The sequence below is a fragment of the Dermacentor variabilis genome, chromosome 3 (genome assembly GCF_050947875.1).
Source record: "Dermacentor variabilis isolate Ectoservices chromosome 3, ASM5094787v1, whole genome shotgun sequence".
In the NCBI taxonomy this organism is placed as follows: Eukaryota; Metazoa; Arthropoda; class Arachnida; order Ixodida; family Ixodidae; genus Dermacentor; species Dermacentor variabilis.
Window position 1 is genome coordinate 125,395,996 of NC_134570.1, and position 27,111 is coordinate 125,423,106.

The 27,111-nt window shown below is 45.9% G+C and overlaps 1 protein-coding gene across 1 annotated transcript in view; it reads left to right on the plus strand.

Annotated features, from left to right (window-relative positions):
- The first annotated feature begins 402 nt into the window (after positions 1 to 402).
- The window catches only part of LOC142576264 (evasin P467-like), a 94,869-nt gene continuing 68,160 nt past the window's right edge, over positions 403 to 27,111 (plus strand). Inside the window, exons 1-2 of the mRNA XM_075686311.1 lie at positions 403 to 424; positions 12,430 to 12,498. Of these exons, the coding sequence (XP_075542426.1) occupies positions 12,444 to 12,498 (55 nt within the window). The 5' untranslated portion in view covers positions 403 to 424; positions 12,430 to 12,443. The remainder of the gene's footprint in view (positions 425 to 12,429; positions 12,499 to 27,111) is intronic.

Consider the following 27,111-nt stretch of genomic DNA (forward strand, 5'->3'; position numbering starts at 1 on the left):
CGACTGACTGATGCCGCTGACGGCGATAGTGAGTCAACCCCAGCTATCCGCCACACAAGAACAGGGGGGGGGGACCCTTTCCTCCTCTTTCTGCATGGCGGCGACGGTGTTCTATGCAGTCACGTTATCTTGACTCTCTAGCGGCGTCAGCGGCATCCAGCGGTATCAGTCGGTCGCTGCTAGCGCTGGGGGTTGAAAGGGGGGCGGAGCTGGTTACGAGGCCGACGACGACGCCGACGACGACGCGAAACCCAGGAACGGACGCCAAAGAGCTGCGCTCTAAAAAACATTCAAATTCCGTTCTTGTAAATGTATGTAAATGCAACCTTTTAGACGACCGACGCGGGTAGTCTCGTGAGGTATAAAAGGTAACTGCGAGCTCATAGTTTGGCATAGATTGGCGTCAAGGGAACTTGCGTACTCGGTAAGTAACTTCACTTTCGGCTCATGCCATCATATGTACCCCGCGAAAAAAGAGAATGGCAGCCATGGTGTACGTGGTCTCAGCGAATTTCGTCTGTCAAGCGCTTTCCTATAGTTCTGCTCAGGTGCTCAGAGGCGCACAATATATTGAGCAGTTTTACAGTAAAGATGTCAGTGGGAGGTGCAGACGAATTTAGTGTGGTGATGAACGCTGCGTGAGCGCGGCAGCCTGTTCTGTATGAAATCTGAAAGAACAGCCTGCAACTGTGCCACCATACTCGGCGCAAATTTTTTTTGAGACGTAATTGTCGAAAGTTTGAAAAGTTGTTTTGCGTATGTTTCACTTTAGTAGACCACCTCGTCGTGTGGTTTAGATTATCTGAAATTATAGTTTTGTTTTCTCACATCGCATTCCTCTGGATACACGTGGTTGTCCAGCTAGGAGGAGCCTTAATCAACATGTATCGCTTCGGAAATTTTAGCTGCAATTATTTATAGTAACTCTTACGTAGAATTCGCTGGCGTCGTACAGTTTATTTCTGGGCATTTTAAAGGAAAGGGGCCGTCGTGAAAGCAATAGCAAGATTAAGCGCTATGATTGCACCGGGGGGGCGATGCTGTAACTACAGACCGTTTTATCGATAGCATCCTACATTTTTGGATCCCAGTTCCGTGTATCGTCCGGCCCCATGGTGGTACGTGGGATTGCGCTGAAGTGTGCAAAGCGAACGCACTGTTGATGACAAGTAGCAAGTTTTCACGTTTTCTTTAAACGTCTCCGCACGTTTCTTTTTTTTAAACTGAGAGGTTCCTTTCCCTGTCGCTACTCACATTTTAGCGTCAATAGAGCCGCAATATCGAGTGGCGACGTGCCTAGAGGAACTGCCCCTGCTTTTCCCGCGGTCGAAATAGCAGGCGAGTCAAGTCTGAACATTTGCGATACGTAGCCGATGAGTAACGCCTTATTATTGAATGTCTAGTCATGGACACTAAAATGTATCATTCAGGCTACAATAATCAGAGCTGTCTCTGCGTGCCATGAGGTGTGCCTCAGCGGCATACATCCCAATCGAAGTAGCTAGCTGAGCTCCGAGGAAACACGTTTTGTAGCTTTCATGCTCCAAAAAGTTTTGCGGTACGATTTTTTAAGAATTGGTTACCTGGCACAAATGTATTAAGCTTTACAAAATGAGGAACTGCAAGCTACCTCGACCGGAAGGGTGATTAGCATGGGATACCCAATGAAGCGACCTGGTGAAGGTGGCTACAAATATGCCACTATCAACAAGACCCACTCGACGCCTTGAAAGAATTGCGCACTCTTAGGTATTGAGTAATGTCTGTGCAAGGTCACCTCGCCGACTCGAGACAGATCAAATACGAACTACGCTCTGCAAGAGCTACCATATTTTTTGAAGTAATACGGCGTGCTATGCGTATAGGCGGCGTCTGTCAGAGAACTTGCCGGCGAGTTTTGAAAGAATGTCAGAGCCCATGTGAACCAGGGGCGGCGGGCGCACGATGGGCATGGCTTTGGATAGAGAACGAAAAGAACGCGCTTTCAAATACTTCGTCTGCACGTACTGTTTCGATAATACATCCCCTGTTAACTTCCACCAGAGCGTTGGTTTGTAAACGTGATTATCTTAGAACTCATTTGAACCTTGTAACGTCTATCTGCGTGCACGAAGAAATAGTTGACCGACTAGAATGGGCACCTTTCTTTCCTATCGCAATTTGACCACGGGTGTACATTTCTCCGCGCTGCGCTCACTGCAAACGAAACCTTCCAGTCGATACCTGCAACGAAGCTGATGGCGTTAAATTCTATCTATTTATGCTGGCAAACCAACGGCACGTTGTTCTCAACCGCGTTGGCCTTGTTCACAGTGTCGCCGCTGTTGAAGGGCCGCTTTACATCCGCTTTGAAAGTTGTTTTTACAGCCCAATACGGTACGGGTGATAACATCTTGACCTTGAGTGATCTGGCATCTTAGTAATAACAAACGGGACACGTTAGAATCGCATTATTTTGCAATCGCACCGCCACCATTCCAAGCTACTACTGGGATAGAGCTGCCAACCTCGGAACTCAGTTTTTCCTTGATTCGCATATAAACATTTCCCTAGATTTCTATATACATTTGAAAAAGATGGTTGTTGAATTCGCCAATACAACTTTTACGGAAAATAATTCCTATGAGCCACGCAAGTTGACTGCAAATTTTGTAGTATCAATTTATTTTAATTTTTACACATAAATAAAATAATTTTAACCGCGTTTTGAAATATTCAAATAACGAAGTCACGGGACTCAAGCAGGAATCATGCCGCATTGCAAGTTGTTATGCCAAACACACAGCCTCTTGCTTGGTGTCATATTCTCAGAAGAAGATGCGCCAGCACTTTTATGCTTTGTTCATTCTCCATAGTTGTTTCTCCACAAAACTCAAATGCCGAGATTACACGAAACTTTACTTGTATTATAAACAACATGGACAGCGGACACCTTTACAGAAGGCATTGCCACAACAATGCGCCAGTTCACGAAACAGATGTCAAAGGTGTGAAATCTTTTTTAATGCCATGTATGGACGTAGCACCACCATGCTTACTAACTTACGCGACATTTTCAGCAAAGCACGAAGTTATGCGGCCAATTTCTATCGTTCCTCCACAGCTCAAGCACATGACAACTGGGACATGGTCCTAGGTTGCTCTGCATATGGGCAATTCCCTGTCAACCTTAGCATACGCATGTGGAGTCTGCGGCTTTGCGGCATGCACGAACGCAGTGTCCTGCTCGGTGATGGCTATATGAGCCCGGTTACGCCCTGATTCGTCCTTGCTGCATTGTTTGGTGTCCGACCTTACATTGCTTTTAAAGTTACAAAACATATTTTACTCGGATTGCGCGGACTTCGATAACCCCCTTATAGCGGTACGATTGGAAAAATCGCAGTAGCCGTACTTCGTTACACGGCCTAGGGCAATGACACATTATTGTTTACTGGGGGAGATGTATTGACAGCGCTGCGGTCCGATCAAAATAGTTCGCATGCTAGTGCGAAGGTAACTTGCAAGCGACTGAAGTGAAAACGCACCATCGTGGCAGCAGTTTTACCGTTTTAACATCTTGGCACCAAATTTTTTTACATTAGGATACATTCCCCCATTTCCCTGAACAATGCGTCAAATCTCTAGATCCAAGAAAATTTTTCTACAGTTGCCAGCGCTGCACGGAGAGAAACAGCAATCCTTCCATACCAGTACGAACAGGATGGCGCAGCGGCACGCTGGGTCAAGGCCATGTTCCTCGTGGGCCTGTAAATTGTTCTATACGCAGGTGCTAGTACACGCGAGTGCGACATGTACTGATGCCCTTAAATTTCCGGCATCCTTAAACGCTTTAACACGCTATGCAGTGACACTCCGCTGCCCGTAAAGGGCAGTGCCAGGCTAATTTCGCCATTTTCAAAGTGTGAGCACTGACATTCTCTTGGAATTTTAAATACGCGGAGAAGAAATAAAACAAAAGGGATGCACTGGAGCTTTTATTCATTACGACTTTTGTTTGTATGCTCCAATTATAAATATGAGTAGGAGTATGTCAATGAAGAAACTAAGACCTCGTTTGAGCAACATTGGCAGTTCAATGATGAAAAACTCGCCTCCATTTCATTCTGTGAAAGTGGATGTATAGCGAACCTGCTGTGGACGTTAGACAAGTACCGCCCCAACTGTTGCAAGACGACTTCACACAAGCAGTGCCCCCACAACGATGTACGCCATGCGCGCACGTATGTGTGCGGAAGTACAGCATAAACAGCATAGGTCCTCATTCTTCTAGGACAACGACCAAGCGCCAGCGCCTTACTGAACTCAGTTATTGTTTAAGAATTCTTCAGCAAATGCATAAAGCACGACTTCCACACAAGCTGCAGACAAGATAGCATCGTACTGAAATACGAACGAGTGAGAAAACGTAATTATATTGCGCGAGAACTCAAACAGAACGCGTTCCAGCTGCGGTTTGTTCTTGGGTGCTGTGCCTGCGGAAGCGCGTTATTGAACTAACTGAATTTCTAAAAGTGAAGTGTTTAGTACGACTTACGCACAACCTACATACGTGACAGCATCGGACTGTTACTCGATTATACGTGAAAACGTAATTCTATCATAGGAAACTCAAACACAGGCACTCTTTCCAGCTGCCCTTCTTTTTTTACGTGAGCATGGCACGAAAAATTGCGACCAGCTATAGGGCAATAGTTTCGATGTAAAACTTAAATTAAAAAAAGCACGATATGATTATAAGTCACTCCATAGTGGGGGATGCGGAATACTATCGACCACTTGGGGTTCCTTAAATTGCATCCAATGCATGGTACACGGCCGTCTTGGCATTTCACCCCCTATGAAAATGTGGCCGTCGCCACCGGTATTTGATGATTTGATAGTGCAATCTAAGAAAACAGGAAACAATAAAACAAAAAGAGCCTAATGCAGTGGCAGATATTTAATACTTTTGTTCATCTCTCACGTAGCTAATGTAATCGCTGATTATGTGTTCAACCTGAAAGGGTGGATAGCTCTTAATTGGTTTTCAAAGGAGAAACATTCAAGTATACAATTCGATAGAAAATGGCAAAAGTAAAACTAACATATTATCAAATAATCTCTCGATAAAACCTGAAACACCAATATGTCCCAGCAGTGAAATGAAGGATAAAACGTCCCAACCCTTATAGATAGATTAGGGATAACGAAAATGCATGCTTCACACGAACATAGTACGCGCATGTGCATACAAATACGATGCCACTTTAAGCATTATTTACCTGTGGGCGCGTGGCACCATGCTTCTTACATTAGTTATAAAGCGAATGTTTACAAGTTTAGGCGGCCAATAAATGAACTTTCCTTCCTTCTTCTCCTCCCTTAAACTGGCTCTCTTAACTACTACATGCAGAGACAAAGCAACAGCGCGCGCATTAGATCCCATAGATGAGATGAATATTTACAATTATTATTAGGGTTATAATTATATTCGAGTGCTGATTGCCGTGCTATCGTTTGTTAATGAAGTTTTCCCTCAAGTCTAAATATTTTAAGGCAGTTTGTCGTGTGCGTATCATGGCCACGCACGCTTATATCGCCTTCCGTTTCTCTACCACGGGTGCGCTTTAAAGGGAAGCTGAAACGGTTTTCAATTTCCACGAATTATTGGGATTGGGAAGAACAGGCCTAATAATTTACGGTTCCGAATTTTTTTTCTTCGTTTTGTTAATATAAGGGGCGGAAATGGCTTTCTAAATCACCCCCGCGGACACGCCCCCATCGCTTGCCGGAGCGCCGGGTGAGGTGGTTGCCAGAGGAGAGAACCGGCGAGAGTGACGTCATTCGCGGCGACCGAGCTGCCGGACCGGCGTGCTGGCATGTACTGGCATGCCTCTTTCCGTCCTGCGCTTTACTGAACGACGCAACGAGAGATCTCCCGCCGCCGCCGCTCACGTTTGTTTTCTTTTGCGATTTTCGTAAAATGTTCTTCCGTGAAGCTGCCCGTCGCGGCAGGTTCACGTGCATGCTCGCGCGAGCAAACGCCGCTGGCACGCTGCGAAGCATAGACGGAAATGCGCGCAGTAATAAATTTTGGTGACCGGACTTCGTGCGTAGCTTCCACAGCGTTGCACCTGAGGTATGAAATGGAGTATAGGCTTGCCTAGTGACATTCGACGTACGGTTGCAGTTATCGTGTTTACCATGCGGCGGTGCTAAACAGCCTAATATCTTTATGTCAACACTAGCATGGAGCACGCATACCGATTCTTGATCGAGCCACAATCGCAAAGTCGTCGAACCATAGTATGAATATTGCACATATAATACCTCTGGCCATCTCTGGATGTGTATGATAAGCAACTTCCGTGACTGTACCTCGCAGCACTGCATGTGCGCGGTTTGAAACGCGGCACTTATGTTCGCGATCGTGTATCAACACTCAAAAAACCACGGGACTTTAGACAAGCAGCGGCAAGGTGCTTGACATCGCGGAATTGCACCCGTGTTTACAATCTAATGAGAAGTTAGTGCTTCGGCATTCTTCCAGCATCAAGTTCCCAGTGACACTTTAGCGCATTTTTTCTCCCGTCATTGGAACGTGCAGCTACATTAAAAAAAAAGACATACGTACCAGCTAAGATTTCCAACGCGCGAGAAGGTGCACAAATAGCTCTCGCTGTTGGCACACTCAACATCGTCGTTGCCGCCGTTACCGCCATTGCCGCCATCGTTTTCCGTATCGGCTGTCGGTTCGAACATGTACGGCGAAAATACAAGATGTCCGAGACGGCGAGAACGTTCCATAATGCTTACAACTCAGCTATGAAGCCAGAACGTGCTACGCTCTGTCGGCGGCATGCGGCGGCGCCGACCGGCGACTGCCGCGATTGACGTCACAGCGGCCCCGACCAATCACGGGCAACAGCGGCGTTCGCGCGATGCCCTGAGGCGCTGGTGCGCGTTTTCTCGAAAAAACAGCCGCTTGCCTTTGTTTCAGCCCTTTTTGAACCAGATATTCGTGTTCAGGGGACTCAAAACTGTAGAATGCCGCAGAGAACTCATTTTTTTCGAAAAGTGTTTCAGCTTCCCTTTAAAACCACGGCGCTGCAATTTTGCTTTAGAGACTTTCCTTTCCTTCCTTCTTCCCCGCCCTTAAATTGGCTCTCTTAACTACTACACGCAGAGACAAAGCAACAGCGCGCGCGCGCGATCCCATAGATGAGATGAATATATATATATATATATATATATATATATATATATATATATATATAATAACCCTAATAGGACTACTTTCGAAAGAAAAAAACAAGGAAACGGCCCGGAGGGCTATACTACGAGAGCTATGTCTGATAATTTTCTATATATATATATATATATATATATATATATATATATATATATATATATATATATATTATATCTATATAGAAAATTATCAGACATAGCTCTCGTAGTATAGCCCTCCGGGCCGTTTCCTTGTTTTTTCTTTCGAAAGTAGTCCTATTAGGGTTATTATAATTGCACGAAGGTATTTCGCCCTCGTCAGCAGCAGTCCTTGAGATAGTTATTCTGGCGGCTAGCTTCCCACGCTATGCGTGCCGCCCTCGCACCTGTTTAAGCTTTTCCTAGACGCTAGAGTTATATATATGTCCGCGCAACCTTGAGCGATCGCAAAGCGCGTTTTCTCCTCTTGGCCCGCGGAGAAGGGAGGCTTTGTTCCGGCCGCAGAGCCCTCCACGCCTCAGTAAGGTGCCTGGTGGTGGTCTCGTGCGGACGGTGCCCTCTCGGTGAGCGCATATTCCCCCTCATCTTTTAAGAGGTTCAATACTTACAAGCATTTGTCTCGCAAACCATATTTATTTCAAGGGAATTTTCCACGTCTCAATAATTTCTCTCGTCGTATTCGAGTGCTGATTGCCGCGTTATAGTTTGTTAACGAAGCTTTCCCTCAAGTCTAAATATTTTAAGGCAGTTTGTCGTGTGCGTATCATGGCGACGTACGCTTATATCGCCTTCCGTTTCTCTACCACGGGTGCGCTTTGAAACCACGGCGCTGCAATTTTGCTTCAGAGACTTTCCTTTCCTTCCTTCTTCTCCTCCCTTAAACTGGCTCTCTTAACTACTACACGCAGAGAAAAAGCAACAGCGCGCGCATTCGATCACGCGCTCGCCGTGCACGTGATCAAGCTTTTCCTAGTCTCTAAAGCCGCTCGAGTTCGCTCTTCCCCTCGGGCGGCCATTTTTCCAAGAAAGTATGCCTTCGACTATCGCGGACGACATCAGTCCCTTTCCACGTAAGTATGAGGCTCGGAGCAGGAGCTATGGCGCTTGAAAGTAACCTGGGGCCTGACGAACCAACCGACTGAGCTATCTTTCCGGGCAACATCCAAGGGTCACGAGTTCAAATCGCCTGTTCCTTTTTTCCCCTTTCTTAATGTCTTTTCTTTTATTTTATCACTGTACGGAAACCCTCCTAAAGAAAAAGAAAGAAAGATATATATCCTCAATTATGTATGGCCACACATGTGCAGGTCATAAATACCAGGTTCTCTAGCCGAGTGCCATCCGTGCGGTATAACCGAGCTCAGATTGGTCCACCTTGACTGATCAAATAAGGCACCACTGTAGCTTAAATGAGGCGTACAACTCCTGCGAGACCCACCGTGGTTACTCAGTGGCTATGGTGTTAGACTGCTGAGCACGAAGTCGTGGGATCGGATCCCGGCCACGGCGGCCGCATTTCGATGGGGTTGAAATGCGAAAACACCCGTGTACTTAGATTTAGGTGCACGTTAAAGAACCCCAGGTGGTCGAAATTTCCGGAGTCCTCCACTACGGCGTGCCTCATAATCGAAAAGTGGTTTTGTCACGTAAAACTTCATAATTAAATTTTTAATTTAACTCATGCGGGGACGGTAGAGTATCCGCCTCCCGTGCAAGTGGACCGTGATTCAAATCCCGTTGCCGCACAATTCTCCACCGGAAAATATAAAAAAAACGTGTGTTGAGAAAATTGCACAAACAGGCCTGGAGTGCGGCCTGATCCCAGTGACCAGAACCGGTAACGCACTTTCTCACCAGAGCAGGATTGGCCACCCTGGTGCAGTACTTGGCCACAGCCTCCTATATGAATACAACAATCAAACCCCGGCCCTCAGTCTCCAGCAGCCGCGAAGCAACTGACCACGGCGGCGGTCAGATCTGTGACGCAGCAGAGGGTGCTAAGAATACCTGGCTCCGGACAGGCCGCCATTGGAATCTGAACCTGGCAACGTTTAACGTTAGAACGTTATCTTGTGAGGCGAGTCTAGCAGTGTTATTAGAGGAATTAGAGGGTAGTAAATGGGATATAATAGGGCTCAGTGAGGTTAGGAGGACAAAAGAAGCATCTACAGTGCTAAAAAGCGGGCACGTACTGTGCTACCGGGGCTTAGCGGAGAGACGAGAACTAGGAGTCGGATTCCTGACTAATAAGAAAATAGCTGGTAACATACAGGAATTCTGTAGCATTAACGAGAGGGTGGCAGGTCTTGTTGTGAAACTTAATAAGGTACAAATTGAAGGTAGTACAATTCTATGCCCCTACATCCAGTCATGATGACCAGGAAGTCGAAAGCTTCTATGAAGATGTGGAATAGGCGATGGGTAAAGTCAAAACAAAATACACTATGCTGATGGGTGACTTCAATGCCAGGGTAGGCAAGAAGCAGGCTGGAGACGAGTCAGTGGGGGAATATGGCGTAGGCTCTAGGAATAGCAGAGGAGAGTTATTAGTAGAGTTTGCAGAACAGAATAATAAGCGGATTATGAATAGCTTTTTCCGCAAGCGGGTTAGCCGAAAGTGGACGAGGAGGAGCCCGAATGGTGAGACTAGAAATGAAATCGACTTCATACTCTGCGCGAACACTGGCATCATACAAGATGTAGACGTGCTCGGCAATTTGCGCTGCAGTGACCATAGGATGGTAAGAACTCGAATTAGCCTTGACTTGAGGAGGGAACGGAAGAAACTGGTACATAAGAAGCCAATCAATGAGTTAGTGGTAAGAGGGAAACTAGAAGAATTCCGGATCAAGCTACAGAACAGGTATTAGGCTTTAACCCAGGAAGAGGACCATAGTGTTGAAGCAATGAACGACAATCTTATGGGCATCATTAAGGAGTGCGTAATAGAAGTTGGTGGTAACGCCGTTAAACAGGAAACCAGTAAGCTATCGCAGGAGACGAAAGCTTTGATCGAGAAACGCCAATGTATGAAAGCCTCTAACCCTCCAGCTAGAATAGTACTGGCAGAACTTTCTAAGTTAATCAAGAAGCGTAAGACAGCGGACATAAGGAACTATAATATGGATAGAATTGAACAGGCTCTCAGGAACGGAGGAAGCCTAAAAGCAGTGAAGGAGAAACTATGAATAGGCAAGAATCAGATGTGTGCGTTAAGAGACAAAGCCGGCAATATCGTTACTAATATGGATGAGATAGTTCAAGTGGCTGAAGAGTTTTATAGAGATTTATACAGTACCAGTAACACCCAAGACGTTAAGGTGAGAGATAATACGCTAGAATAACTTGAAATCCCACAAGTAACGCCGGTAGAGGTAAAGAACGCCTTGGGAGCTATGCAAAGGGGGAAGGCAGCTGGGGAGGATCAGGTAACAGCAGATTTGTTGAAGGATGGTGGGAACACTGTCCTAGAAAGATTGGCCGCCCTATATACACAATGCCTCATGACCTCGAAGGTACCGGAATCTTGGAAGAACGCTAGCATAATCCTAATCCATAAGAAAGGGGACGCCAAAGACTTGAAAAATTATAGACCGCTCAGCTTACTGTCTGTTGCCTACAAAGTATTTACTAAGGTAATGGCAAATAGAATCAGGAATACCTTAGACTTCAGTCAACCAAAGGACCAGGCAGGATTCCGTAAAGGCTACTCAACAATAGACCATATTCACACTATCAATCAGGTGATAGAGAAATGTGCAGAATATAACCAACCCTCATATATAGCCTTCATTGAATAACGAAAAAGCATTTGATTCAGTCGAAACCTCAGCAGTCATGAAGGCACTACGGAATCAGGGTGTAGATGAGCCATATGTAAAGATACTGGAAGATATCTATAGCGGTTCCACAGCCACAGTAGTCCTCCACAAAGGAAGCAACAAAATCCCAATAAAGAAAGGCGTTAGACAGGGAGATACGATCTCTCCAATGCTATTCACAGCAAGTTTACAGGACGTATTCAGAGACCTGGAGTGGGAAGAATTGGGGATAAAAGTTGATGGAGGATACCTGAGCAACTTGCGATTCGCTGATGATATTGCCTTGCTTAGTAACTCAGGAGACCAATTGCAATGCATACTCACTGACCTGGAGAGGCAAAGCAGAAGGGTGGGTCTGAAAATTAATCTACAGAAAACTAAAGTGATGTTTAACAGTCTCGCAAGATAACAGCAGTTTACGATAGGTAGCGAAGCACTGGAAGTAGTAAGGGAATACATCTACTTCGGATCCGGATCATGAGACTGAAATAACCAGAAGAATAAGAATGGGCTGGGGTGCGTTTGGCAGGCATTCTCAAATCATGAAGAGCAGGTCGCCACTATCCATCAAGAGGAAAGTGTATAACAGCTGTGTGTTACCAGTACTCACGTATGGGGCAGAAACGTGGAGGCTTACGAAAAGGGTTCTATTGAAATTGGGGACGACGCAACGAGCTATGGAAAGAAGAATGATAGGTGTAACGTTAAGGGATAAGAAAAGAGCAGATTGGGTGAGGCAACAAACACGGGTAAACGACATCTTAGTTGAAATCAAGAAAAAAAATGGGCATGGGCCGGACATGTAATGAGGAGGGAAGATAACCGATGGTCATTAAGGGCTACGGACTGGATTCCAAGGGAAGGGAAGCGTAGTAGGGGGCGGCAGAAAGTTAGGTGGGCGGATGATATTACGACGTTTGCAAGGACAACATTGCCACAATTAGTACATGACTGGGGTAGTTGGAGAAGTATGGGGGAGGCCTTTGCCCTGCAGTGGGCGTAACTAGGCTGATGATGATGATGAAAGAACTATCTTCCTGCTGTTCTCTAATAATTTGCGATACCAATCAATGCGTCAACTTTTGGACGAAACTGCGACTTCTTATCTTCAGTGATTGATCTTGTAGTTTTCTACCTTGCTGCTTGCGTGTTTAAGGAACTCATGTACCTTTTATTCACTACATTGTCTATGGTGCCGCAGTTGTAGACGCTGATGTCTGTAGCTACGTGTAGCTGGGTATAGCTGGGTTATAGCAGTATAGCTGGGTTATAGAATGTGGAAGCAGCAAACACTTTCTGAAGGAAAAGAATACATGTTTGTACGTGAAATACATACTGTCAAAACAGAATACGACTGAGAAAAGGACATCGCCATTCATACAAGTTCCTTTCACAGGTTTTATTCAGGCCATGAACGCTTTTGTCTACGCCGCTGTGATAAGTTTGGCAGTCTGGGTGGCTTGCGGTAAGTCCCACTATCTTCCATGACAATTGCATTTTGCTGAATTCGATGATCCCGGTATATATATATGTATACACACACACACCAAATGCCTGTTCGTTATACAGGGTGCCCACGTAATTTGAGCCAGAGATTGAAAAATGATGCAAATGGCACGTAGCTGGACAGAACCAATGTAATGTTATATGCTGTCGCTTGGAGCTACTCAGAATATTTTTTCATTCCATTTAGTTATTTAATTAGTGGTAATTATTTATCAACTCTAGTAGTATAAATACATTAAAAGTGCCAATGACAAAATTGAAGAGCAACATGAAAAACTCCTTATACAGGTTTCTGTTGCTCAATACGTGCTATATAAAAGTGTTTTTTCGAGCATCAAGGAAGCCCGCTAATACACGCGAAATTTCTGCTCGGCTGGCCGCTCGAGACGAAAGCCCTTTTATTTAGCACGCATCCAGCAACACAAAAATGTATCGGGAGCTTTCGTTGTTGCTGTACAATTTTCTCATTGAAACTTTTCATTTAATTATAACGATTGGGAAGTTGAATAAATAACATATACCAATTATGTAATTAGGCGGAAGGAAAAAAAATAATCTGAATATTGCATATGAAGGAACACAAGACTGCCTTGGTTGTGTCCAGCATTTCTATATTTTAATAGTTGGCTCAAGTTACGTGGGACACCCTTTATGTATGCAAGCAGCAAGCACAATGTAAAAGGACATATGTTCGACGAAAAGTCGTCGGGCGAGGCAGACGCATTGTCAAATAAAACGGCGCTCGCCTAAGTTCCAAAATGAAATAAAACAAATGATGAGGTTTTGAGACCGCTACGGGTCCTTTGTTCATGATGATGAGCACAATTGACAACTGACGCTAACTTTACTGAAATTTATTGAAGGGTGATGATTATTTATATGTTAGGTGGTTCAGAGTGTGCATGTATATCCCGGGGAGATTACCCCGCGCCCAGTTAATCGCGTTTGTAGTCGTTTGAGTATGTAAAGATTGAAACAGTCGCCTTGAAGATAGGCGCTTCGCTGTCGCGGATATGCACACAGCAACCCAAGGGTGAGAAGATTTATTGGAATGGAAGCAGAGAGCTCGGCCTGAAGTAACGCGCTCTAGCCTGCTACTCTGCACTGGGGGAGGGGGAACGGGGACATAAAGGTGTGATGAGGGATGATGATGACATAGCAAGAGGGATGCACAAAGGTGAAACCAAGTTCAATAATCTGACGATAAACATTCAGAGATCTAATTCATGAAGCCACTACCGAGTTCTATAGCTTACTTGCAGTCACTAGTTTAAGTAAACCTAGGGATAAAGGCGCTAAGGGGAACCTGATCTGTGGGCCTCCCCTACGTGAGCACCACAGGCACCAAGAAAAACCTTTACAGCATGTAAACAGCTGCGATAAGCCAGTACGGCGAGCACCTCCAGCTCACTTTTAGCGGCCGGATTATGGAGACCACCGAGAATCACGCGCATTGAGCCTACTAGGTGCTTCAGCATTTCCTGGACGCCTTCCTTCTCACTGTGTCCATCTCCTGGGTTGCCCGTAGTGTCACCGATTTCAATGCCCCTAACATTCTTGGCTTTATGGCGCAGAGGGCCACTAGGACGCACTGCTATGGCCGTGGGTCTAGAGGGCAGCAAAGGCCATTCATTTTCTGTATCAGCAGGTGGAGGTGAATATTCGTAGCGTGCTCTCACCGACCCTGAATTAGCAGCAGGTGCGGTTACCGTCTTAGATGCATGCACGGGCAGTGATTTGGCGTGGTGACTGTGCCCCGCTATGCAGATTTTTTGAAATGGCTTTGTTGCGCTTCTTTCGCAAGCGTTGGTCACGTTGGCGAACAGATTGAGCTGTTTCTTTATGTGAATATTTGTGTCATGCCATTTTCCAAAGAATCCGAGCTTGTTGTTTCATCTTCGGGCATTCCATCGAAGTCGCTTCGTGAGAGCCAGTACATTTGCAACGGTTATATGAAGACGCATCACAGTCGGCGGTATTGTGCTCTCCGCCACAGCGCGAGCAGGTAGTTTTACTTCTACAGACAGCGCTCACGTGTCCTATCTTTATGTATTTCAGGCACTGAAGAGATCTCGGAACAAATGGTAATACACTGTGTATAATACACGTACACCAATTTTAACAGACGCTAGTAATGTCGAAAAAGCAAATATTATCTTGATACATTAGGAGGTCCCGAAGCGGTGAATCTCAAGAACGCGCGCAGATGACTTGGAAAGACTCTTGAGGTCCGCATAGTTGATTTCAAGCTACCCGTGGGAAATCACACCAGTCGTTGTCTCCTTCCCGTAAGCAACAAAGGAGCGGATGGGGATCGGGCAACTGTGGAATGGTCTTTAACATCTCCAGTATATTATCTTCTCCAGTAGGACGTTCTTGCGAGCGTTGATCATGATATGGTTCATTTGTCCAGGGACCGCTATTTCAAAACATTCTGTTGGAAACTGCCTAATGGGGGAATTTATTTTGTATGACGTCGAAAGCGGCACATAAAAAACCCGTGAGGATTCCTGCTCACTTTCATTCGATGAAGTGGTCTCAGTCGACATTCAGTGCATCTTCTTCATACGGTGGCCCATGGCTAGGGTGTACTCCCTGTGAGAGTCCGTGACTACCGGCGTTGAGCTCTCCCAGGCGTGAAGCTGGTCTGCGCTTCCAGAGGCACGTCGTCCAAAAATGAGCGATTATGCAGACGACTGACTATGTTTAGGTGGTCGTGGTGCGTCTTCTTGCTCATCCTTGATGAAATGACTCACACAAAAATGGCCAAAATGTAAAAAAAATTCATAACAGCAAGAGGCCCCGAGCACGAGTGAGCCCTGGGCACTCCTTTTTCTTCCGCCAAAGTGTTCGAACTTGCATTGCCATTCCTAACATTGTTCTGGTGCAGATGTATCGTCCTTCTAAAATTTAAAGTATCGCCTATGCTGGATGTGTCAGACCTCTTGCACGAGATCTTGTAGAGCAACCCCGGAAACCTTGACTTCTAAAAAGCGTCTGTCGCACGTGCGAGGTTCGGTGTGTTGGGACGTGTGCGATTTTTCACCGTATGTGCAAAAACTTTCGCCAGTGGCTCACTTATTCTTGGTGCATAAGTAATAGCCAGCCGTTTCTTCTTCTTTGTTTCTTCTACTCTTGCATGGTTAGCAATTGCATGATTAGCAATTTTCAGGACACCTGCTTTTATTCATCGAAACTGTGGCATCGATGGAAGCGGCACGGGAAGTGGTACCGGAGGATATCAAGTTTATGAGCGGTACGTGGAATTCCCGTCATTTTTTGCCGTTTGAAGGTTTCACGCCACGCTAACGGAGTTAACCCTACAAGGCTAAGCGGCCAGCCGAACGCGCGTGACCCGTGACCCGCGGAGCGTGTCCCGTGCTTCGTGAGCGCTCGTGAACCGTCGCTCGCTCTTTTCGAGAGCGACTTGGCGCTGCCGCCCAGTTCTAATGACTGAAGCATCCGATGCGAGCAAGAACTGCACGAGAACTGAATCAGGAAAATAACAGCACTGAAATGCAGGTGGACACGATACGAGAGCAGCAACAATGGGCAGTGGAGTAGACGTATGACGATAGCAGCGGAAAGGCGATAAACATCCAGGAAAAAATGGCAAACATGGGACAGGAGAGGCAAGAAGACTCAGGTTCATATAAAACCCGCAGCCGAGGAAGCAGACCAAGCACGAACGCAGCAAGCCAGAGGAACGATACCTATTGCGGGAAACATGCCACATTATAGAAAACCGAGACTTCCGCCTTTGCTAGTGGACGACACGAAGATCATTTACAGACCTAAGGCGGGATAACAACTCTCCAAATGGATATTGGTGGCAGTGACACATACCATCGGCCGAGCTAGCAAGTTCTCCCAAAAGGACTTCTATGACAACATCCGGATTCAAGTGCAACACGTCGAGAATGTAATAATTGCAAGTACGCCAAACAAAGACATGGCGTACGACATGCTCCTCAAGATCCCCAGCATCCAGCTTGGAGGGTCTATTTACGAAGTAATAGCACATGTCAGGACACCAGGGGGCATCAGCAAAGGCTTAATCTACAACATCCCGCCAGGCACGAGCGAAGAAGAACTACTACAAGGACTACGAGTATCCGCAAAATACACAGTCCTCGCAGCACGCATGCTGGGAAGATCGTCTACAGCAGTCATCTACTTCGACGGACCGCACGTCCCATACAACATGATATATAAATGCTGCGACTACCACTGCGAACTATACAGGAAATCCGTGCAATACTGCAGAACCTGCGGAGAACTAGGGCATCGGCAAGATATCTGCCCGAAACCCCTTACCAACTTCTGTTGCATGTGCGGGATGGAAAATCAACCGGATGAACATTACTGCAAACCCAGTTGTAAAATCTGTCAAAAACCCCATGAGACAGCAGGAAAGGGGTGCCGACATAAACTGAAACCAAATCCACCACCGTGCAAGACCAGACTGTAATGGGAAAACAAGAACCAAGAGCAGCAACGCAGGTGGAACTCAAATTCAAACTCAGACTTCCCGGCACTATCCTTATCAAGCAATACCTCACTACACAGTGCACGCAGATCCAGAAGTGACTCCAAATCAACAGGCGATGAAGCAAACAATAGACTCCGGTCAAGGTCACGGTCTGCATCCCGTACACGCAACCCACAAAAGCGAGTCACGTATGCAGACGCTGCAGAGGAAACGCACGAGCACAAGAGCCCACAGAAACCGAACGAGATCTGCGAGCACAACTCCAAAATCAGCAAGCCCTCATTGTCAAGCTCATACAAAGGCGCAAAGAGCAAAACAGCGCCAATCAAGCCTCAAAACCTCAAGGAAAACCAAACACCCCACCGCCCCTTACGGAAGAAAGAATAAAGGAAATTGTAACAATGCAGGTGCAGAAGCAGATACAGGAGGCCATGACCACTTTTGCAAATGAGATAACACAACAGCTTCAGCAACACATCACCACTCAGCTGGCCCCTATCCATGCTACCCTCCAAGACCTCAGAAACTTCATGTCCTATGCCAAGCAGAACCGCGTAACGAAAGCCACAGTGGAAAAGCTGCTCAACAACACCGACACGGCTCGCAAGAAAGCACGTAAGGACCTCCACAATGCAGCCAGACCGGAATCCATGGCCCGGGGCGAAAACAACGATATCGGACAAGATGGCGAGTAATACCAAGAAGATATTACCACAACTTCCAATGAAGCTCTGGCAATGGAACTGTCGCTCTATCCGAACCAAAAGAACAAACCTCCAAGAAATGACCAAACTGGAACAACCAGATATCATCGCTATCCAAGAAACTTATCACACCAATCCGCGCATACAGGGATACGATATACACACCGTATCTCAAAGAACAGCCATCCTGACGAAGAAAAATTTCACCACGCAAGGTCACACAATCCAGGGAACAACCGTGGAACACACCCTAGTGGAAGTGCTACCTGAGAAGAAGACACACCGAAGACTATACGCACTATGCTTATATAGTCCACCCAGGGATCCATTATCCGACTTTGCAAACTTGATCACGCAAGCAAGAAGACTATCTAAGGGTCATAAACTCGTTATAATGGGGGATTTGAATGCCCCACACACGGCATAGGGTTACCAGCACACGCACAAAAAAGGAGCGCGAGTGTACGATTCGGCGCAACAGAATCACCTCACCCTCTGGAATGATCCTAAATTGACGACTCGAATAGGCAACAATGTGTCCAGGGGCACAAATCCCGACCTGACCTTTACAATAGGAATATCCAAGGCGGAATGGACTCGACTGGAAGAAAATCTCGGCAGTGACCACCACATCCTTCAGCTTGAAATCCTGCACCGTAAGAAGCCGAGCAGAACCGAAACGGCAAGGCTGACGGACTGGAAGGCCTCCCGAAAATATTACATAGAAGAAAATATCGAAAATTTTGAAGAGTGGCTCACCGAAGTGGTCATGGTGGTGGAGAAGCATACTAAAGTCATCCAACTCGCAATGGACACGCCGGCCGTAGACGCTCACCTCCTGCATCTTTGGGATGCCAGAAGAGGACTACTGAGGCGGTGGAAAAAGATGAAACTTAATCGCAAACTGCAGAAACGGACTGCTCACATAACAAAGCAAGCAGAAGAATACGGAGATCAACTGGGCAGTAAGAACTGGCATAAGCTGTGCGACCAACTTCAAGCACACTCAGCACGAAGAAGACCTGGCATATACTGCGAGCCCTTCTAGCTACCACCAAAACCAAGACTCAGCAAAGACATGACCTCAAGAAAATCATTAACTCCCATCCAGGAACTGAGAAACAAATTCTGGAAGAAATCAAGCGTAAACTTGTCGGAGACAATTCCCCCAAGGTTACCGATCCCCGACCGTACAAAGGCGAACCAAATCTCACCCTCGACAGCCCTTTCACGCTTCCTGAACTCCATGCCGCACTTGCCAAATTGACCCGTAACACATCGCCAGGAAATGACAAGGTGACAAACAAGATCCTACGAAACCTCCCAGACAAGGTCCTAAATGGACTCCTCGACTACATGAATAACTGCGGGGTAAAAGGTAAGCTTCCGGCAGAGTGGAAGCACGCTGAAGTCATTATAATCCCAAAACACAACAAGCCACTACCAATCAGCAACCTACGGCCCATATCCCTTACTTCCTGCGCTGGAAAGCTTCTCGAACACATGGTTCACGATCGCCTTACCACATACCTCGAAGACTAAGGACTCATGCCTGACACAATGTTTGGCTTGCGACAGCACCTCTCAGCACAACATATACTACTACAGCTCAAGGAAGACCTCTCGGACTACCTAGAACGCCACAAAAAGTTGTCTATTTTAGCAATAGATGTTAAAGGAGCCTTCGATAATGTGACGCATGAAGCAATCCTCCAATATCTCCAAGACACAAACTGCGGAATCCCGACCTACCAATACATACACGACTTTCTCAAAGATCGCACGGCTACGGTGGGTATAGGCAACATCCGAAGCGACAAGTTCGAAATGCCCAACAAAGTAACTACACAAGCTTCAGTCATTTCACCTTTGCTCTTCAATCTCGCCATGATTAAGCTCCCACAACGACTCGAAGGAATCGGAGATTTAAGCCATGCAATATACGCCGACGATATAACGTTATGGACAAAAGTGTCCACAACCAGCCAACAGCAAACTACTCCCCAAGAGGCAATCGATCAGATAGAACAGTACCTCTCAAGATGCGGGGTCCAGTGCGCCCCCGAAAAATCAGAGCTACTTATACCCAAGGCAAGGACCCGGGGATGACCACCAGCCTACGTCGCTCCTGATCCCAACGTCAGACTCAATGGAATCGATATCCCTGAAGTTGGCTCACTCCGCGTCCTTGACCTCGACGGTTCTGGCGCAGCTACACTTCCGAAGCTTCAGAAGACCGTAACACAAGTAACCCTTCTCATTCGGCGTATAACCACCCAAAGAAGAGGATTTAAAGAGCAAGAAACCGTCCAATTAATCCAAGCACTCCTTTAAGCCGGATCACATATGGCACTCCGTATCTACTCCTCAAGCAAGCTGAAATTGAAAAACTCAACATCATCATCAGAAAAGCAATCAAGAGCGCACTAGGACTTCCCAGTACGACCTCAACCCCGACACACCTAAAGCTTGGCCTTCATAATACCTGGCGAGAAATGAGTGAAGCGCGCAGAGCCAGCCAACTGGAAGGCCTTAAGCTGACTGAAACAGGCAGAGCAGTAATTCGCAAACTCGCATACAGCGAAAACTTCATACCAGACTCAGACGCGAAAGCCCGATTGCCGCCACTTGTTCGTGACTCTATCTCAGTCGCTTAAATGCCTCACAACATGCATGCAACATACCACAAAGACAGAAGACAAGCAAGAGTAAGAGCGCTGAGAAAGAAATACTCAAAGGACCCCAATACGAGGTAAACAGATACGGCAAAATGCCCAGGTAGAAGAGCATACGCAATTACCGTGACCAACAACCAAGGGAAGGAGCTAATCGCTGCCACCATACCGGCCGGAAACTCAGAAACGGCGGAGGAAGTGGCCTTCGTCCTCGGCATCGCCACATGCAAAGACACAGCAATCATCTTGAGCGACTCGCAAACGGCATGTAGAAACCTACGAAAAGGCCGAATTTCTGCCGCACCAGTGAAGATTCTGAAGGAAATAACAGGACGCCGAGAACTACCCGAAACCTACGTCGCACGGACCCGATGCTACGAACACCTGGCAGGAAACGAAGCAGCAAATGTTGTCGCCCGAGAGCATACCAGCCGGGATTTTCTGCGCATGGTCTCCGGAAAGCGACGAGGGTGGAGGACGTTCCCATCAACTACGCCGCAATATTGCAACATTACCGACGGGAAAGAAGACAATATCCTCTACCACATCCAAAATTAAGCAAGGAAGAAGCCACCGCCCTTCGCAGACTACAAACGAATACTTATGTTCATGGAATTATCATGCACCGAATGCACCCCACCGAATTCTCATACCTTACCTTACCAGACACCCTGAACACATGGTGTTGGTGTGCCCGCACCGCGAGAATAACAGTCAAGATGATGCCCCAAAACCGCTACAAGCGATCGAAGAAACGTCGGAGGCAACGTTAAAGGCACACAGCCTGGAAGATCAGCGAAGTCTGCTGGACCGGGCCCGGGCTGCGGCATTAGCCAACGGCTTTCTGGACTAAGACAGCCACACACCTAGGGCGAAGAAAGAACGCTTTCTCGCTGTTTCACACAATAAACGTTCATTCCTCCTCCTCATTCCTCAGTAACTGTGATAGGTAGCCGTTGTTGGAAAGGTCCTTCTTTACCACTGCTAGCTCCCGCTTGCGCAGTCCAGGCTCGGAGCAGATGCACAATGCGCAAGAGAAGAGAGAACAGATGGACCAGTTGTTTTTTGAAGAAATGATGGGCCCAAGGAGGCACTGTCATTAACGAAAGCTACAGTCAAGAGATGATCCTATAAATTTGGAAAATAATGATACCGCCAAAGCTAACGTTCGGGATTTCCAACAGCTGCTTTTATTAGGTCTCGCCGGGGTTGACGTTAGCGAAAGCTTGGTGGGCCGATAAGTGTTACGGGTCCTTGGTAAAACCACCAAAGAGCCGGCGCAGAGTCACATAGTTTGCAACTAGTTTGAAGAAAGAGAAGCGCATGAGAAATTTAATTTTTGGAATTTATTAGGAGCATGGACAAAATTATTGGGCGGGCCGGGAGCATATTATTTGTACCTCAAAGGCGCTGGCACGGATTAGAGCAAGCGGTCAACAAAGTCGGAAGCCAAGTAAAGGGTTACAGGAATTGCATGTATACCAACCGGAGCTATGGAAAGGAAAGTGAGAGGAAAACTGACGTTAAACTACCAGAAAGGAACGAAAACAAAATGTTGATGGGTATATACAAATAAGGCAAGAGAAAAATAAAGAGAGATAATCTGCACTATATCAAAAAGTGGACTATGCAGAGAATCCTTAGTGATGTATGTTCGGCCTAAATTAGCATTCGGCTGCGTAATATTTTCCGGTGGTCCCGCCTACAAAATAAACCTCTTATACTCTTACAAAGGGAAGGTCTTCGATTATGCCTCGGGCTACCTAGATTTGTTGCCTGAACTGTTTTATATCAGGAGGCTCATATACCCACCATAGGTTGCAGATTGCACATGCTTACGGTTAAGACATTTAAAACATATGACTTTTTAAACAGGCGTAAGCAATGTGTATTTACCACTGAACCATCTCAGTTTTTTCAAGTGCAGTGGTTGAGACTACACAGTCTTCACGTAATATTTGTGCAAGGACAATTACAAAAATTGGATGTGTACATACGCCAAGTTTCCCATTGAAATAATGCCTTGTCAGACGTCCAAATTCAGCTCGAGGACATATTCCCAAATCATCATAAACTATTACCAAGCACACATTTAATTAATATCTTACATGGCCACCTGCGCTACCTAACCACCGACAATGTAATAGCTACTGACGCTTCTGTATGCAATGAGAAGGCTGGAGTGGGGATCTTCTCTGAATCTCTTCAATGGTCTTACTCCCTTCGCCTTCTCGATTTCACACCCCTGTTTGAGGCCGAATTATTTGCGATTATATTAACGTTACGAAAACTCCCCCAAAATGACCCATTAGCTGTTATTGTGACCGACTGGCCATCTGTATGCACATCACTTAATGCACCTTTGAATTTAAGAATTCAACGAACATTTCTTTCGATGGTTCCTCCATGCTTACAGAAAATATATTCGCTTTGAGTACCGGGAGATCGAGGGTTGCACTTGAACGAAATGGCTGATTCACTCGAACGAGCATCCCTCAATGACCCTATAATATCTGTTTTGCCGACATCTGCTTACGTCACCGCGGCTAGATACAGAAATTTCTCTATATCGCGAAACACTGCTATATCCATGCAAACATCCTCTTGTGAATTCCACCATCTTGGCTTCCCATAGTATAATAATTGGTGCACATCAAGTCAGTTGGAAGTTTCTTTTGCAAAATTGAGTTGCCCTATACCGCCTCTAAATTTTCACCTACACAGGTCTGGTCTCGCTATGTCCCCTCTACGTTCTTTTTGCAGCGGACCTGAATCTATTAAACATTACTTGCTGTCGTGCTACCGCTTTCTAAGACAACGAAAACTCTTCGATCATTTAGCAAACTTGGGCTATCACTCGCCTCACCAACCATTCTTTCTCTTGGTGCGACTTCGCTGGGATCCAGCCACAGTGATGCTTTTCTTTCAGTTTACAATTTTGTTAGAGAGACAAAAAGGTTACTTTGCTGAATTTCTAAAATAATCAATTATTGATATTATTTTATTTCTTTATGTAAACTTACTTTATTAAAATTATTAATAATATTTTCATTGTACTTCTAAACCACAGTTCTTTAGACCCACGCTTCAATGTTCAAATGTATTTTTGCTTTATTCTAACCCTACGGAAAACCGCCTGCTTCTTGGCCAATTCATCGCAGTGGGTATGCGCCAATGTTTGGGAAACGAAACGGAACAAAGTGCAGTGCCTTGCTGTTTGGAGGCCGGAGCTGGCCGCCTGAAGAGAAAAGCATACAAGACAAATTTATGGTAGCAAGTTGAGGCTTGTGTCTGTTTAGGAAAACTGGAAAAAGAACTCAGTTCCTCGTAATGTAACGTCAACATGTTGACAGCACAAGGACAGCGGGAAACGTCACCATTCCAGAAGCACTGGGACTTAGAGCAGATCGGAATGTCAAGTAGTCAGCAGTCGAGATAAACAGGAGAAGCTGAGGGGATTCGTGAAAAAAAAGAAGGGAAGAGATGGAGTCAGTTGACGATACAATATGGAAGCTTTAAATAAAGAGTAACGACATAAAGGAGACATAAGCGAAATGCTGGGCGGCAATAGATTTGTAAAGCGTGATTAGCTTATTAACCTGAGTATGCCGCAATGAATAATTATCAGAAAATGATCGGAACTAGAAGCGAGAAGCGGAACAACGACACGAGTTGGCTTTGAGCATTGGGAAACATGAGCATCGAAGTCAGAAGGGTGACGATAGATAGAAGAAATGATTAAACACGTTTCATGTAAGCTTCATATATATCTTCTGAGTCTGTCCAGCACACCTTTTCTGCGGCAACGCACTCGTTTTGCCACTTTTAATAGTGCAGCCCTGGGTTTTTTTTCTTCTAGTAAGGTCGGTGAGAGTTATGAGTGCGGTATCACTTCTTATGTTAATCACAACGCCCACTTAAATTTTGTGCGTTCTTACGCATACTCGAACGAGGTTATAAAGAGCAACATACATTGACTCATGTAAAATTACAATGGTGCAAATATTGTCTCACCATAAACCTTAGCACTGTTTCTAATATGTCTCGTATTTCACTGTACAATCCCAGATTACGAGGAAAAGAATATTTATGGCTCCCAAGCTGCGAAAGTTGGAACAATTGCCACCCTCCATCTCGGCAACCCACGATTTTGAAGGTTTCCGCGAACATATACCGCTGGAACTCTACGTGGTTATTGTAGCTAGGCGCTTAGTGTCGCACAGTGCAGGTAAATGGGTGCGACACGTAACTCAAGCATGGGTACGTCAAAAGGAATGCCGGGTAATGGCGTGGATGGGCATTGCTATGTGCTCCTGCACTGTGCATTGTCCAGCCCGTACCTGTTGCAAATTTTGCCATGCACGTTTTGCAGAATGGGGTGACCTAAATGACAAAAGCGGTTGACGTCATCAGGTTTTTTTATCTGTGCTCTATATCTTCTGCGAACAATTTCACAAATAGCACTATTGCGTTTACCTAGGCAGCCCCCTACGCCTAAGGGAGAGCCCCAAAGCATCACCGATATGAGGAGACACAAGGTGCCGGACTATGTCGAAACGTTGCTAAAGAAAGGGCCTAAGTTTGCTATCTAGCCAAGTCCAGCTCCCGAATACTTTTGGCCTTAGCACATAACATAGGCACCAATGTGCCGCAAAAGTAGGCAGAAAAATGGGTGGCCAACGCCGTGGCCTGCGTCCACACAGCTCTCAAAAATCGGCATAGAAAGAGGAGGTTACAGGATCCGAGAACCACTGAATGACTGCAGTTTAAAAGGGCTAGTTAGTAGTGGCGCACAAAGAAAAACAGTTATCTTTGACTACAGTGACTACAATCACAAAGCAGCCGATGCCTTAGACCGGAACTTCAAAGTAGGGTAGCAAAGTTTTGAGAAAAGGCAAGAATCCAGTAGCTAACAAAGGCAGTCAAAGCAAGTAAGGCCTTAACATTGACAGCATTCCTTTCCGCAAAGACCAAAAAAGAAAAGCTCCTTTGAGAGCGATTCCGGAAGAGACAGGAACCTGGCAGAAAGTATTGGCCTTGTACAACCAAAAGCGTTTGGTTATGCTTAACGTTAAGGATGCTTTCGTGATTCCAAATTCTGAAGAAGTTGAAGCTAATTTGAGGGTCAGCGAGCTCATACGTGCTTTATTTATTAATGTCACAGACACGTTTTACAACATTGCACAGGAAGTTGCCATCATGACAGTCGAAGAGTAAATTGACTGCTGTGCCATTGTTAAATTCCAAAACAAATGTGGGGCCACCTCGAAAGGGGGCACTGACATCCTGGGCATCAGCTTAGACTCCATGTTTCGGTGCTACAAAGGCAAGACCTACCTAAAAAACAATTGCATTTGCATCAGTTGCTGGATCACCCCTCTTCCCAGTGACCTCTTTCTGGTCAGAGGAAACCGGAAGCTGGAACAGCCATTAAGAAACTTATGGGTAACCTAGTGCTTTCGGTGCGTAGATGACTTCCTTGTCTGCCTACCTGCAGCAAAGTTTACAGAGAACTGTAAGGAGGACTTGCTTAGGCTGTTCCACCATGAACACAAGGGGCTAATTATTACGTACGAACTGTTCGCGACAATTGCTTTAATTTCTAGACTTCAATATAACTTTTGACAAACAGCATAGCTTCTGCGCCTACAAGACCAGAAATGGCAAACGAGTATTACTATATGACTCGGGTCACCCAAAATTGTGAACAGAAGCGTTCATACTGTTTGCCTGCTTGAGGATATGAGGAAGTCACACGAACACATGGTGGAAATCGGTGTTCAAATGCAGATAGAGTGCTTAACGAGGATGATATACCCGCCTCATTTCATACCTTCCATCATGAGTGCTTTGATTCAAAGAAGCCCAGGCGACGAAGGTCCCAACAAAAATCCAAGAGGCAAACCGTTCATTACTAGGCCGTACCTACAAATGTTATCACACCGACTAAAAAAGGTAGCTGCTAAATATGGCGCACGTGTGGTCCTCACAGGATTAGAAAATCGATAGGGATTGTTCACAAAAGTAAATGGAATGATCAGATAAAGGAACACCACGAATGTATGCACTACAAACCACGACTAAAGATTTGTTGACTGCGCTACGGGAATAGCCTGCCAAATACCTTTCTCGTGCGGGATTGATCGTATAGGCCACACAGGCCGGTGCATGAAAGCAGACGGCTCGCACATCGATACAACTGAAATATGATACAGGTGCCAGAGCACTTACTCATTTAGGGCTTAGCCAATCAAGGCTATTAATAGCCTTGAACTTAGCCAAGCGGAAGGCTATTTTCAACACGACAGTGATTCTGCTAAAAAGTAGAAAGCAAACAGAGAAGAGAAGTAGTGGAAGCATGCAACATCAAAATGTACGCACAAGAATCATGTGTACACGCCGTCTATTTCACTCTGCAAAGAGGAAATTAGTTTAATCACTCACAATAGGGCGCTGGGACGAGCATCCCTGCGCCTGTAAGTTCGCTATGCATATGCCTCGTTTTTTAAAAGTAAACCAGTTAATTGTTTGCTCCCACTTGTCCTATGGTTTTTTCACGCTAAATTCCTGTCCCTTCGTCTCTGTGCACAACAATGTTATGTCGTGCCATCTAGCCCACTGTGTAATATTCCTTGATCTGGATGCAGGATGGGTGCTGTTAACCCTCGGCGCTGTCGAGCTTAAGCGTGAGCTCAAATGTG